This window comes from Pagrus major, chromosome 1 (genome assembly GCF_040436345.1).
Source record: "Pagrus major chromosome 1, Pma_NU_1.0".
NCBI lineage: Eukaryota > Metazoa > Chordata > Actinopteri > Spariformes > Sparidae > Pagrus > Pagrus major.
Genome location: NC_133215.1, coordinates 24,658,556 through 24,672,830, shown reverse-complemented (window position 1 = coordinate 24,672,830; position 14,275 = coordinate 24,658,556). Strand labels below are relative to the sequence as shown.

Here is a 14,275-nt window from a genome sequence, read left to right as displayed (position 1 = left end):
CCTTTTTTGTTAATATCCTTTATTTTCTGTGTTTTTTTAACAGGGTCTCCTCAGAATCTTACTTACATGGTGGGAAATGTTCCCTTGATTTAGATTTGTAATTTAATCTTTTTTTTTGTCCCACACTGTCCCAGCAATGCTGCTGCTCTTATGCACTTTTTTAAACACATTGGCATCCTCGATCTTAAGAAAAAACACACAGTAGCCTCTCATTTATTATTTTGAATGGGGGCATTTTGTTTCATAAAGAAGTATTTTATCTGTTAAACAAACGGTTTATCATGTAAATTTGTATCAATTAAATATAAATGTTGAATTTTAGAATATACTAGTAACTTTGTTTGGGGAAGTTTTATCCTGTCAATCTTTAAATGAACTTGCTCTCTTGAACTGTAAAAGGGTCTGTGGCTTTGAGATGTTTTAAGATTCCCATATCCTGCTTTCTCCATCACAAGAGAAATGGCTTATTGCAGTTCAGACCAGGATTGTTTATTTTAAATCAATTTACATTGAGTGTTTTCTTTTCTTTTTTTTTCTCCAAAATGATGAAATGTGTATTCAGTTAGTATTATTTCAAGTGACTGTACATTAAAAATCCCAACAAAAGGTAATCAAACCAAACATTTTTTTTTTCTTTTAAAAAAAAAAAAAAAAAAAAATGTGTTGCATCCCAGCTCTATATTCAATCATGATTCTGTTTTGTATTGAAACGTGTGGGTCTACTTTTTTTTGCAGCAGCTTGGTGTGTTTCAGTGCGCTGTGGTTCGGCCTCCTACACAAGGAGGCCCGAGTGATGAGAGTGCCACAGCTCACCTCGGGGTGGGGGCCGTGTTGGGGGAAACGATGTACCGCTGCTTCTAATTTACCAGCAGAACCTGTTGCTGCTTTTTCGTGGACTGAAACATATGCTGTACAAGATGAGGGGGGGAGGGAGGGTAGGTGGTGGGAAACGATCCACTCCCAACACTGATACAGACTTCACTCGGAAACCTGACGAGGGACAAATCCACTGACCTTTTCGATTTGGCGTCAGGCCCGGTGGTTTTCTCACAGATCAAATCGTTTGGACACAACGATGAGACAACACAACAAGGTGCATATTTGAGCTTAACGCAGTTACAGTACAAGACTGTCGGAAAAAGACAAAAAAAAATTGTAAAAAGGGCTTTCTGTGTTCACGCTCAACAACACACCGGAGGCATTGCATTCCTGGGTTTTATATAAAAGCTTTGGAAGTTTCTTTTTTTGTGTGTATTTACTTTTAGCTGTAAACAATTGTGTGAAAAATGCCTTCAACGAGTACTCAAAAGTGAGATGTGCATTAGGTATGCAGCGGGAGTGCTGTGACCCATTTTTACATTCAGTCTCTCTGTTTTTACTTTTTTCATGTGCCATTTTGCAAGGTTGAGAATGCCTGTGTATGAAGACGCAGAGGATGATGGGAGGTGGGGGCAGAAAACTGAACCGGGCCGATCGACCGGAGAGCATTTATCAGATCCTGGAATGTAGTTTGAACGTGTGTGGGGGTGGCTGGAGATCACCGACCGGCCCGTTCAGTAAAAGGTGTGACCGTGAGGATCAAAGTGATGACGATGTATTGCATACTGGTGCATCCAAAATAATCGGAGTATAATTGGTGTTTATTTTTCTATTGTCTGTGATTTTAGGCCATGGAGAGCATCGCAGAATCAAAGTCATTTTGCTCCTTTTGCTCTTTTTTTTTTTTCAGATCATACAACTTGTCTTTTTTCTTGCCTGGTTATTTTGTACAGGAAACAAGCATGTTGAACAGATTTGACATGATTTGTCTGGGTCAGAATCGGGCGTTTTTGCATAGAGGACTTCGATTTAGTGGCTAATTTGTGTATCTGCAAATGCTCCCTTTTTTGTATATTGCAAAGGGTATCGAAGCATTGTGTGGCAATGCTTATCCTACTTAATCTACATTGACAAGCAGCCTTAATGGTCTTTTTTTATGTGTTTGTTTGGCTATTCCTTGTGTCTATGGCCACTGACTGTACTTGATGACAAGCAACTGGTCATTACGATGTAAATTTGGGTCTAGTTTCTTTGTCTTATTTTTTCCTTTTACTCTGTACAGTAATCTGACGTTACAGTAGACTCAGTATTACAAAATCTGTAATGTGATGAGAGTTTTACAAAAAGACAAAGAGTGCAATGGAAAATAATGCCATTATGCTACCAAGTGGATGTGCATTAGCTTGCGTCTCACTTGTCTTTGGCATTAAAGGGGAATTCCACCAAAAACTGACTTGCATTTTTATTCTGGCTTTTCCAACAGAAGATTTTTGTTTTGTTTTTCACATGTTTTCACAAATCATATCAGATTAGAGTTGAGATTTCAAGATGAGAGAAAATACAATTATGACACATCATTTTTAATAGTCTGATATAGTTAAAATTGTTATAAACTTTTTTTTTTAACCACATTTATATCAAGAATGGTCCATTTTGGAGAGGAAGGCATGATACTCTCATTTTCAGAAAAGACCGATGTTGTTGGATCACATGTTCTTCATCTTTAGAGCACATAACTACATAAAAGTCCGCTTTTTGTAATCAAACCAAGTCCATTTTGGTGGAATGGCCCTTTAATGTGAAGCCGCCAGCTCTTTCTCCTATCTGAAACCCTGAATCCCACCCACACACACCCGCTCACACACTCACACACACCCGCGCTCTAGTATCTCCATACATTTACTTGACTGCCTTATGCGCACCAAGCAGAACCTTTATGACCGTTTGATTTCATCAACAAAGACAGATAATCACTTTTTCTTCTCTAATGTCAGTAAAGGGATCTGGGTCCACGGATTGAGCAGGAGTTGAGAGCAAAGGTTTTGGGTCAGTTGTCTCACGACTGGACGAGCAGATGCAGACATGACTACCTCTATGTGAGTCTTCATTGCTAACCACAGTGACCAAGATCCAGTCTGAGGCGTTTCTGCCTGTGTACATACAAAGCCGCGTGTTGGCAGCAGGAACTTGGATTTGGACCAGCAATTCAGTACCGATTTGTTTTACCAAGCATCCTCCCGTTGTTTCTTTTTGGTTATACGCCTTTTACTAAGTATTATTTGGCAAATTAAAAAGAGGAAAAATACACTGATATGTGTGCTTGGTTGTAAATGATAAACTTAATCAATGCCGCCCCATTGTAAGACAGTTATCCTGAAACCAACTAGTTGCAGAGTGCTACTTTGCAAATGAGTGAAAATGACCATGTTTGGTGATGTTCTGTATGTACATACATCTTTTTAACTGTAATAAACCGATAAATATTTACAAATTTATCATGTGTTGCGTGGATACATTTCACCGAAGTCGATTGAAACTAAGAACATTTTCAACAACAGGGTTTTGTTGAAGCTATCAGGTGCCTCATTTTTCATACTTCCTAGGTAAATAGAGATACAAAGCTAAAGTTATGAGACAAAAAGTCAGAATTAGGAGATTTAACAGTCATTATTATGAGATAAAAAGTCAAAATTTTGGTATTCTACAAAGATGGACACAACAGGGTAATTTCTTAATGTAAAAAGTTACTTTTTGACATTTAAAACAAGACACAGGTGGACAGCTAGTATTCATGCTTTAAAAGAGAAACAACAATATGTTTATATTTGATGTAAAGGCTTTTTTAAAATCAAGACTTTAACCAAGATTTGTCTTGGATTTGAGAAATTATTATCACTTTTCCTGGTAAAATAAATACTTCTTTTTATAGATTAGACTTAACAGTGAAATGCTCGTCTTGCTGTCCTCACATTTCCATTATTAACAAAAACCCATAAAAGAATACAAAAAGAAACTTAGAAGGGGGAAAAGGTCCAGTGAATACATTTATTCAAGTATAAATATAAGTATAAATGATTTTGCAGTTAACTTCACTCACAGGTTGCATCACATGTTCATCATTGCCAAAATCTTGCTGAAGTGCAGAAGTCGATCCAGTTACTGTCACTGTTTACACTTTCAGTCATCCCCATCTTAATATCTGAATTTTAGTCTTGTTTGTAGTGCAACATGCATTTACATAAACTAACCCTAAAAAATCATATTCTTATCCAGGTGTTACCATTGACCGGTGTTGGACATGTTCTGTACAGCTGCTCTTGAAGGTATTGTTGTGATTAATTATTTTCTTGTACATTCACAAAATATCGTGCAGAGAACAAACTTGCAAATCCTCCTGAGAATCATATGTAGAAGCAAACAGATTGCCCCTGTCCTGTCTTTTTCTATTTTACATCCATTGTATCATATAAATATGCAACTTTTGTTGCCTTTCCAAGGTTTCAAGTGTTGTGTCATTCATTGTCATCCCTAAAATCTATTTTATTGTGGAGCTGAGGGTGAGTTCAGGTGTTATTTTTCATATATCACTTGTGCAACACAGAACATTTTAAATAAAGAGCAGAAGGCCACAGTGAAATAAATCTTTTTAGATGTGTGCTCTTATTGTCCTGAGCTCTCTGCTCCAGTGCAACACCGCCCCCTGCTGGTGAATTAATGTCTGAATATTATTACAGGGTGAGGCCGCCTGTGCTCCTCTAATACTGACCGCTCTGCTGCCGTGAAGCCCGATGATGATGATGATGATACTTCTAACGTCACCATGTTATAGTCGCTTCTGTCAGGCAGATGAACATGTGGTCTGGTTTCCATTATGAGGACTTGTGGATCATCTCTCCTGTTCGCCCTCTGCCCTCATCGCCAAATGGGCTCTTACCCGTGAAAACAAATGTAGGCGAGTGAAAAAAGGAAACCCTGAGCGCACAAAACAACGACGTTATATTAAAACCAGCTCCTCACCCTCTGAGCTGTCATCACCTCTGTGAACATCATGCTCGTCCTCCTGAAACGAGGCTCTTGCAGGAGACGACAGGTGTCACTGTATCCTTGCGCTTCGTCTGCACCCTCATGCATCAACAAGACTGCTGTTTACCCCCAAACAAATCCGTTTTTCAGGCTTTTCAGGCTGATATGAGGTGTGTGTGTGTGTGTATGTGTGCGTGCGTGTGCGTGTGTGTGTGTGTGTGTGTCTCACAGGTGGGCGCTCTAAATATTCACGCGCCTCCGAGTTAAAAGCCCAGCTCTCACACACACCTTGTGGTTTCTGAGCACTGATGGTAATAATTACATCATCATCATCATCATCATCATCATCATCATCATCAGGCAAATGAATATAAAGTAATGCATTAGGCGGGACTTTCTGCACAGTGTAAAGTGTAAAGTTAGGACAGGTACAGACTTTGAGAGTCCATATCTTCTTGTCCTGCTCAGTAGGGGAGAACAGGGTCAGTTGACACGCCCCCCCCCCCGTTCCCTGCAAGTACAGGTGTGAGTGACGTCACTCAGCGCAGTCATGCTCAGGTGTGTGTCTTGCTCACACAACCACTGGTACGGAAGCCTTAAAGGGCCATGCATTCATACATTTTATTTCCTCCGTTTTCCCGTGATAACGAGTTAATTTCATTTGTTTTCTCGAGATCTCGAGTTATTATCTCGAAATAACAACTGCCGTTTTCCCCAGATAACGAGGTAATTAATTTGAGATCTTGAGAAAGCAAAACGATAGTGTAGTATATTAAATCATTGCAGGAAACATCATTCAGTGTAGCAATGTCAGAGGAGCAGGAGCATATTGATCACCGCGTCACATATCTTTTCAATCAAGGCCTGACACAGGCTGAAATAGCATTATGCCTTGCTATTACAGATAATATACACATGAGTGTGCGTAATATAAAAAGACGGTTAGCGAGGCTTCAGGTATATCGGCGGCACAATCTAAGTGAGCCTGATGTCGTCGTTAAGGTCCCAGAGGTCTCAGGCCTATCATATCACAGTCGTTATCTCGAGATCTCAAATTAATTATATTGTTATCTCAGGAAAACAAAGTGTCGTTATCTCGAGATCTCGAGATAATTACCTCGTTATCTGGGGAAAACGGCAGTTGTTATTTCGAGATAATAACTCGAAATCTCCAGATAATTATCTCGTTATCTCGGGAAAATGGCAGTTGTTATTTCGAGATAATAACTCAAGATCTCGAGATAATTACCTCGTTATCTGGGGAAAACGGCAGTTGTTACTTCGAGATAATAACTCGAAATCTCGAGAAAACAAATGAAATTAACTCGTTATCACAGGAAAACGGAGGAAATAAAATGTATGAATGCATGGCCCTTTAGGGCTTCCGTACACTGGAACTCATTATATATAAAAAACGATCTGTTTCACAAACAGTGGCGGATGTTTGAGGGGCCGGGGCCAAAAAGATAGAGAGGGCTCCACATGTATACGGGGAGGCACCAGCCTGCAGAAAGCCGTGGTGCATTTATAGGGAAGAGAGAGCACTTGACCACATTTCGTCCACTGGAAGGACCCCCAAAAGGGCACTTCAAGGGAATCATCTTGGAAATTATTTGGAATTGAAAGATTTAATATGTAACATTTCCACATTTAAGAATGTCTTAATAAGGGCTGCCCAAAGTGGGGGCCGCGGGCCAAAGTTGGCCCACTGTAAGGTTTGATTTGGCCCACCAGATTATTCTCGTGAAATAATCATTAAATTTATAGTACCTTGTCTGTGAACATTTCTGTCACGTCACAGATTTTCTATGCAGGGGTGGTTTTTCAACAACGAAAACAACAACTCCCATGATCCCACGCTACGTTCTCTTTTGTTTGTTTTGATTAAGAGGCCTTTAATGGCAGAAATGACATCATGTGCATTTAAATAACAGGTTATCAAATTGAAGTAGAAACCGGCTTCAACAACATCTAACAAAAGTGTTTTTTACTCTTTATTATATTTTTATTATTATAGTCAATTAGATAGCAGCTGCATACTTACAGCATAACAGATTAAATCCAGTAAAACTATGGGAATTTTAGAAAATGATGAAATCTGAAGAAATGTCTCTCTTTTTTGTTAATTTGCTGACAAAATAACCATCAGTGTCCTCTATCCATAAAAACAGGGAAATAAATCAGGACATTGGCTTTGTGGCTGTGATAAAACTCAGCCTGTTCACAAGATGAGATGAGATTGTGTAATAGCTCAAAATTTCAGATTGTTTTAGCAACACTTACCAACAGAGATGAAGAACTCTCACTCTCACGTTTTAACTTCATAAAAGTGTTTAATCAAACATAATCCACTTATCAACTAATAACTTGTTTTAAAGGGTCAACATACACACAGTAACTGTTGCATGTCCACCATCACCAACCACACCTTATTCACGTGCAGAAAGTAAACAAGATGGAGCTTGTTTTTCGGGTGCATGACGTACATTTGACAGCTACATACACAATGTGATCTGGTTAAACAGCACTGTCCAAATGACTGTCAGGTCAAATATTTGCATTATCCCAAATGTGATTTCAACAAATACACATCAGGTTCTTCAGCTGTTTGCAGAGAAGACACGTGTTGCTTTGTAAAAATGAGTTTATATGATCAAAATGATATGGTGATTTTATAGTTATCCTCAAGGACACAAGCTCCGCCGTGCTTTAGAAAATGGTTGCATGAACTTGCCTTGGTTATACACAGGGAGAAAATGATTGAATAATTCAGAATATCAAAATAAATGGGAAAATCCGACATCTGGACTTAATGTGACTGCATTTGTATTCATATATTGATCAGGTCAAGCCTGATGGTTGCATTAAACAGTCACATATGCACTGCTATGAGCTTTTGTGTCCTTGACACGTGGTTGAGATGAACTCCTTCATTGTGTTCCTCCTCCAGGATGTGCCTGTTTGTGTGTGCGAGGGCATGTGAGTGTGTGTTCCAGTTGGGTTTGGGATATTGATTTATGTGTGGTTTAAATGTTGTTATCAAAATATGTCAATAGAAATTAATATTAAAAAAAAGCTCCTCAGCAATCCTCTCCCTGCCCATTAACAGTTTAAAGACCACAAATTGACATAATACACATAGAGGGATTGAGCTTTAAGACTCTCAAACAAGAGGTGACATATTTTAGCACCGTGAGGATGGATAACAGTCTGCCACTGCTCCCCTGTCATATCTGTAAACACTGAAACACCCTGTCAGACGTTTCCTTCGGGCAAACCTTCACCCAACAGCTCTGTGAATCACTCTGCTCCTGACAAAGTATGCGGACTCCCACATGAAGTGAAAAAGGTGGCTAAATAAATTGAGTTTGGACGAAGTCATAAAACCTCTGTGTCGAGATCCACGTGGTGTGGCTCTGGATGCTGCTAAGCAACGGAGTCTAGCAGCTGCACTGCAAAAAATGTCCTAAATATTAGGCCTATTTTAAATCTTTTTTTTTTAGTCTGTGAAGGTGAGCTTTTTTGTTTTCAGCTCAGCGTCAGGACTTTTCTCATCTAAAAGAGCACATTAAGTGACACTAGACCTTCATCTTGTGCACATGTTTTTATTTTTAACCACTTTTTTGTGGGAAAAAGAAGGGAGGGTGAAGATATAAAGACAGATTAAGACGGATTAAATAGATAAGATTACACTAGGCCAACTGTATTTGTTTGTTGGGGAGGCCCCCTACACACACATTTTAATATTAGGTAAAGAAACATATTGACTTAACTGCTACATGATTATTATTATGCTCATATATTTATTGTAGCTCACCTATTTATATTTCGGTATTCAATTGGTTAGTTATGTATTCAAATAGAAACATTATAGTGCTATATTATACATTTTAAGTAAACATTTTTTATCTTAAAATGTGTATTTTGATTTTTTAAAAGGAAAACGTACATGTACCTAAAATGCCTGTGCCTAGATCCAACCCAGCTGACGACGGCCCCAACATGTTTGGACTACTTGATTTTAATTACAACTGTAGTTAACTTACAAATGAACCTCCTCGTTAACTTAAATGGGCCCAAACTTTACTCTCTTGTGCCTTTGATTGATTTGTTTCTCTATCGCACTTTTATTTCTTTTATTTAATTTAGAGCATCTTTTTGCCACACTGTAGCTGTAATTCAATTTTAATCTATTTATATTCTACTTTGATTTCATTTTCCCTTTTCTATCATGTTTGTAACTTCATTTCTTCACTTTGTGTGAATTGCCTCTGTGTTTGAAAGGCACTGTGTGCATAAACTTGCCTTCATCATCTGTTTAAAGGGGCGCTCTGTAGTTTTAAAGAAAGAAAAGTCAAACTCAGAATTGTAATATTAATATTTAATATTAATAATATTTTTAAAATATTAATGAGGTAATAATACAACCTGAGAAATATTAATTTTTTTACAGAAGTGAATAAACAAGCCGCGTTTCAGTGGAAAATAAAGTCCCCAGAACGCTGTTTGAAGCTAGAAAGGTGGCAGGGTCCGCCAAATATAAACAAAGTAAAACACCATGAAGTTGTGTTTGTTTATTCAATTTTTTCAGTCATGAAAACAAGGAGAGTTTGTTTATTTAGTTTGTTTCGGCATAAAAAAAAACTACATAGTGCACCTTTAACTCTCCTTTTATTCTTCATTCACGTGGCTGTATCCATTTTGTGTTATTATACCAACTCATAACTTGACTTTAATCCTGTTACTAACCCATGTCAGTGTGTTAAACGCACACAGCACTGACAGCTCTCCTGACTGAACATTATATCATGTCCAACACCTTCACCTGCATGTATGAACTGTTTCCTGTCATTCCTCCACTCTGCTCCGAGCCTCCATCTGATGTAATGGTCTGTGTTGTCACATGTCCTCCGGTGTTGACACTCCGTGGACGCACAGTGACCCCGTGAGCGCGCGGTGACACTTTTTGCAGCGTGCGGGCTATAAAGAGAGGGAGTGGCGCTCCGGTCCACACTGAGGAGAGAGACTCCACACGCAGACAGCAGCACGGCAGCGCCCGGGATAACATGATTAGCGCTCTATTAGGTCCGCTACTGAGCACCGCTAGATGCAGCACAGGGATCATTGTGTGTGGAGAGAGAGGAGACACAGAGGGAGCACTTCATCCGCCTCATGGATCTTCTTTGCTGCCTATTGATCTGCTTAAAGAAGTTACCCACTGACTGTTTCCTTTTTAACGCCCGTGCGTCTCTGGCACTGGAGAGGTTGTGTCAGCGCGCTGCCTCTCAGGTAAGATTATTTCACACTTTTGTATGCCCTTTTTCTCATTCTTATTCAAGGAAAACAGCTGATATCACTCTTAAGCTTATTATAATAGTAGTTTTCTTTTGTCATAGTCGATTGAGACATGTAAAAAGCATCTGATTTGTCCTCTTGTTGCCTCATTTTCAGATGAACTGACATAAAAAAAATAAGAGCTTTTCACCATGAGAGAGAAAAATCCTCAGAGGAGTGATACTTCTTTTCTCCGTCCTGCTGTGAGCTACTAGCTCTGTCCCTCCTGGTGATGATTTTTGTTAACCTCAGGTGAACTCACGTAGGCTGTGGGCCAATCTGCTCTGATGGGGTCCGACAATGACACCAACCAGACTCTTCCAGGTGTGGCCCCGTACAGCCTCCAGATCTCGCTGCCGCTCACCGTGCTGGTGGCCATCATGATCCTGCTCACAGTGTTCGGCAACGTGCTGGTGGTCATAGCTGTGTTCACTAGCCGGGCCCTGAGGGCTCCGCAGAACTTGTTCTTGGTGTCTCTGGCGTCGGCGGACATTTTGGTGGCTACCCTCGTGATGCCGTTCTCCTTGGCCAACGAGCTCATGGGATACTGGTACTTTGGCGAGGTGTGGTGCGAGATATATCTGGCGCTCGATGTGCTTTTCTGCACCGCCTCCATTGCTCACCTCTGTGCCATCAGCTTGGACCGCTACTGGTCCATCACGCAGGCCATCGAGTACAACCTGAAGAGGACGCCACGACGCATCAAGTGCATCATCTTCATTGTGTGGGTCATCGCAGCGGTTATCTCCTTCCCACCTCTGATCACCATGGAGAAAGAAAACAGCAAGGAGGAACCTGTGTGTAAGATCAATAATGACAAGTGGTACGTCATCTCTTCCTGCATCGGCTCCTTCTTCCTCCCCTGCGTCATCATGGTCCTAGTCTACGTGCGGATCTACCAGATCGCCAAAAAGAGGACACGGGCGCCACCGGGAGACAGGAAGCGGAAGGAGATGCAGAAGACGGCCACCAACGCTGCTGCCAACACGAAGCAGAATGGCATGGCCGCAGGCGACGCTGAGGACCGCCTCTGCCACGAGAAGCTGAACGGCGAGCGGGACATCGAGCTGAAGGAGGGAGTGGGAGGAGAAGGTGGAGCAGATGAGGAGAAGGGTGAGGAGAATGGGGTGGACCTGGAGGAGTCGTCCTCCTCTGACCACAAGGTAACCAACCCCTGCTCGATCAAAAAGAAGGTGTCCAAGGGCAAAACCAAACTGAGCCAAATCAAACCGGGGGACAATGACGTCCAAAAGAGGGTGCCGAGCACCAAGGGCAGCCGCTGGAAGGGCCGACAGAACCGGGAGAAACGCTTCACCTTCGTCCTGGCTGTGGTCATTGGAGTGTTTGTCATCTGCTGGTTTCCATTTTTCTTTACATACATGCTGATGACGCTGTGCGAGTCCTGCGCGGTGCCCAACACCCTCTTCAAGTTCTTCTTCTGGTTCGGCTATTGCAACAGCGCACTGAACCCCATCATTTACACCATCTTCAACAACGACTTCAGGAGGTCGTTCAAAAAGATACTGTGCAGGAGGGACACGAGAAGATATGTATGATGGACTCCATCTTTGTGTAGATACTTTTTTTTTTTACTTTATTGTACATAAATTATATATTATAAGTACATCATTGATCATAGTGCATGGGTCACTGGCTTGTGAACGCTCTCTGTGTAACTGCCTGGAAATACTCTGCCAGGATGAGCTTTACGTGCTGAAACATCCACCATTCGATCACAGAGAGAGGTCTAAGCAGAACGCCGCAGTGAAGCCATGGTTATATCGTAAATGTTTTTTTTATTTTTTATAAAAGAAACGGTGAAGTCGTGACATGTGTTGTACTTTACGACAATATGTTGTACAGAATGACCTGTCTGTATATTTGTCTTTATTTTTGTTGTCATGGATACAATGTTGTGCCATTTTGTACAATGTAATTACAACATTAGTCAGGTTGATGATGATGGTGGTGATGATGACAAAGATGACAAAATGCTGGCTCTTTAAAAAATAAAACCCATTTCCTGAACTGGTCTCAAGGCTCTGGAACAAGTGGAAGCATCATGCTGGTGACGTGATCTCATTTTGTGTGTTGACACATACATGTTCACACACTCACATAACAAAAGGGGAACAGGGTTAAAGGCAGCAGTCTGAATTTGCTCTCACCTGATATTAAGAGAGAGTTCCCACAACGAGGACCTGTTTTACCTCTGATCTGTGTGAGGGTGGGACCAGGAGGGTAAACCCACATATCCTCTTGTGTCGACTCTTCAGCTGCACTCCAACAGAAAGGTACAAATCCTCCGTTCTGTTGAATCTGACCTTTGCAAGAGATTAACAAGCAGCTCAACTCTTAATGAGCCTGACTGGAATATGTGTAAATGTGCTTTGGTCCTTGGATTAATCGTCTTTGTGATTAGACGGAGGTCTTTTGTCTAAGATGTCAGATACCGAAAATTAAATTCCTCCAAGTGTGTGTTTGCTCAGGCTTCAGAGCTCAGAGTCAGTCTATGAATCAGCTTGTGGATGATGAATACAGATGTAATGCGAGGCAGGGGAAGTGGAGAAGTAACGGTTCGTTTGCCGTCTTGTGTTACCACGGTATGCTTCATTAAGTAAAGACATGGAGCCTGTCAAACCAGAACCTGATTGACTGGTCTCGCTCTCTCACTTTACTCTGGGAGCATGTGTGAATAAAACAAAAGAGTGATTATCATCTGTGCAGTGAATACAAAGAATATAGCTTTCCCCAGTGTGGTGGTGGTGGGGGGTGTGTGTGTAAGTAAATGCACGCCTTTTGACAGTCAGGAAGGCGCTCGCACAGCACCATCCTCGGAAAGCTAAATGGTTCTTCTGGGAGTTTCTCTGTCGGTATATCCAGCACCTAGGCTAGTGTGTGTGTGTTTGTGTGTGTGCATGCTCGTATTCAACTGGAGTGTTTCCCTGCACGTTTACAAAATGCATGAGTCTGTGAGAAAGACAGTGTGTGTGTGTGTGTGTGTGTGTGTGTGAGAGAGAATGTGCAGCACATGGAAACACATGGGGTGAGCTCCCACCGGAGTTTAAAGTCATGATGACGCTCCAGATTTTGTGGGATATTTGCAGATTACTGAAGAGATAACCCAAACATTTGGAGCCAGCTTTAATAGAGAGAAAAGTGTCGGGAAAAATCCTCATTCAGAAAAAAGAGACCCTCTCAGAAAGTTAAGGGGAACTCATTTAGGAGAAATGGCCTTTAAATCTTTTCTGACACTGACAAAACTGACAATTTTTTAAACTTACAGGATGGGTGAGGGTTAAAAATATGTCATAATGTCATACTCACATGCCCTTATTTACAGTGTGCTGGTCGCTGTAATCTTGCTTCCTTTTCATTCTTCAAGTGAAAAGATCTCTTCAGAGTTTCACTGTAATGTAAGAGATGAGGATACAAAACTGTCTGTCCTCGACCTGTTCAAAAATACATACTTAAAGCAACTTTTTAACCTTCAAATATCAGCTTCAAATCATTTTGATGGTACAGTGTCTTGTAATAGGGTGAATGGTGTCTCTGTCTCAGCCACTCTGCCCCCCTATCACTTGTTTCTGCACTATGTAACCAGTGAGAGGGTAGGATCACAGCGTTACATACAGTAGTTATCACCTACATTACGTCTGACAAATTGTTAAACACCTGGGATTTGTGTTTTACTACAGTGGTGTCGCACTCAGAAACTGTGGGGGGCGCCAAATTGCACAAAATGCCAATTTCTACGTAATGTTGCTTTCAAGCAAAACTACTTTTGAAAGGAAAAAAAAACACATTCTTCTTCTTACAAATCAAAAGTTAGATACATAAGCAATAAAATGCACCCCTCCTTAATAAAACCAACTCAAGGGATTTTCCAATACAGCCTAACTTGGTCTGGTATGACCAGTAGCTAAAGCTAAAACTTCAAAACTTGTTGCTTTGCTTTTACCACCAGTGACCCTTGTTCAGCAAGATTTACATAGACTTTCTTAAACAAATAAAGCTTTTTTAGGCTTCTTGCTGTGCAACCCAAGAATATGCCAGAATAAATGTTAAGTATACGTACGTTTCTGCAAAACCACAGATG

The 14,275-nt window shown here is 40.8% G+C and overlaps 1 protein-coding gene across 1 annotated transcript; it reads left to right on the top strand.

Annotated features, from left to right (window-relative positions):
- The first annotated feature begins 9,928 nt into the window (after nucleotides 1-9,928).
- On the top strand, nucleotides 9,929-11,747 carry adra2a (adrenoceptor alpha 2A). The gene is made up of 2 exons (XM_073470881.1): nucleotides 9,929-10,131; nucleotides 10,294-11,747. Exon 2 carries the CDS (start codon nucleotides 10,464-10,466, stop codon nucleotides 11,730-11,732), a length of 1,269 nt encoding a protein of 422 aa, XP_073326982.1. The 5' UTR covers nucleotides 9,929-10,131; nucleotides 10,294-10,463; the 3' UTR covers nucleotides 11,733-11,747.
- Nucleotides 11,748-14,275: the final 2,528 nt, after the last annotated feature.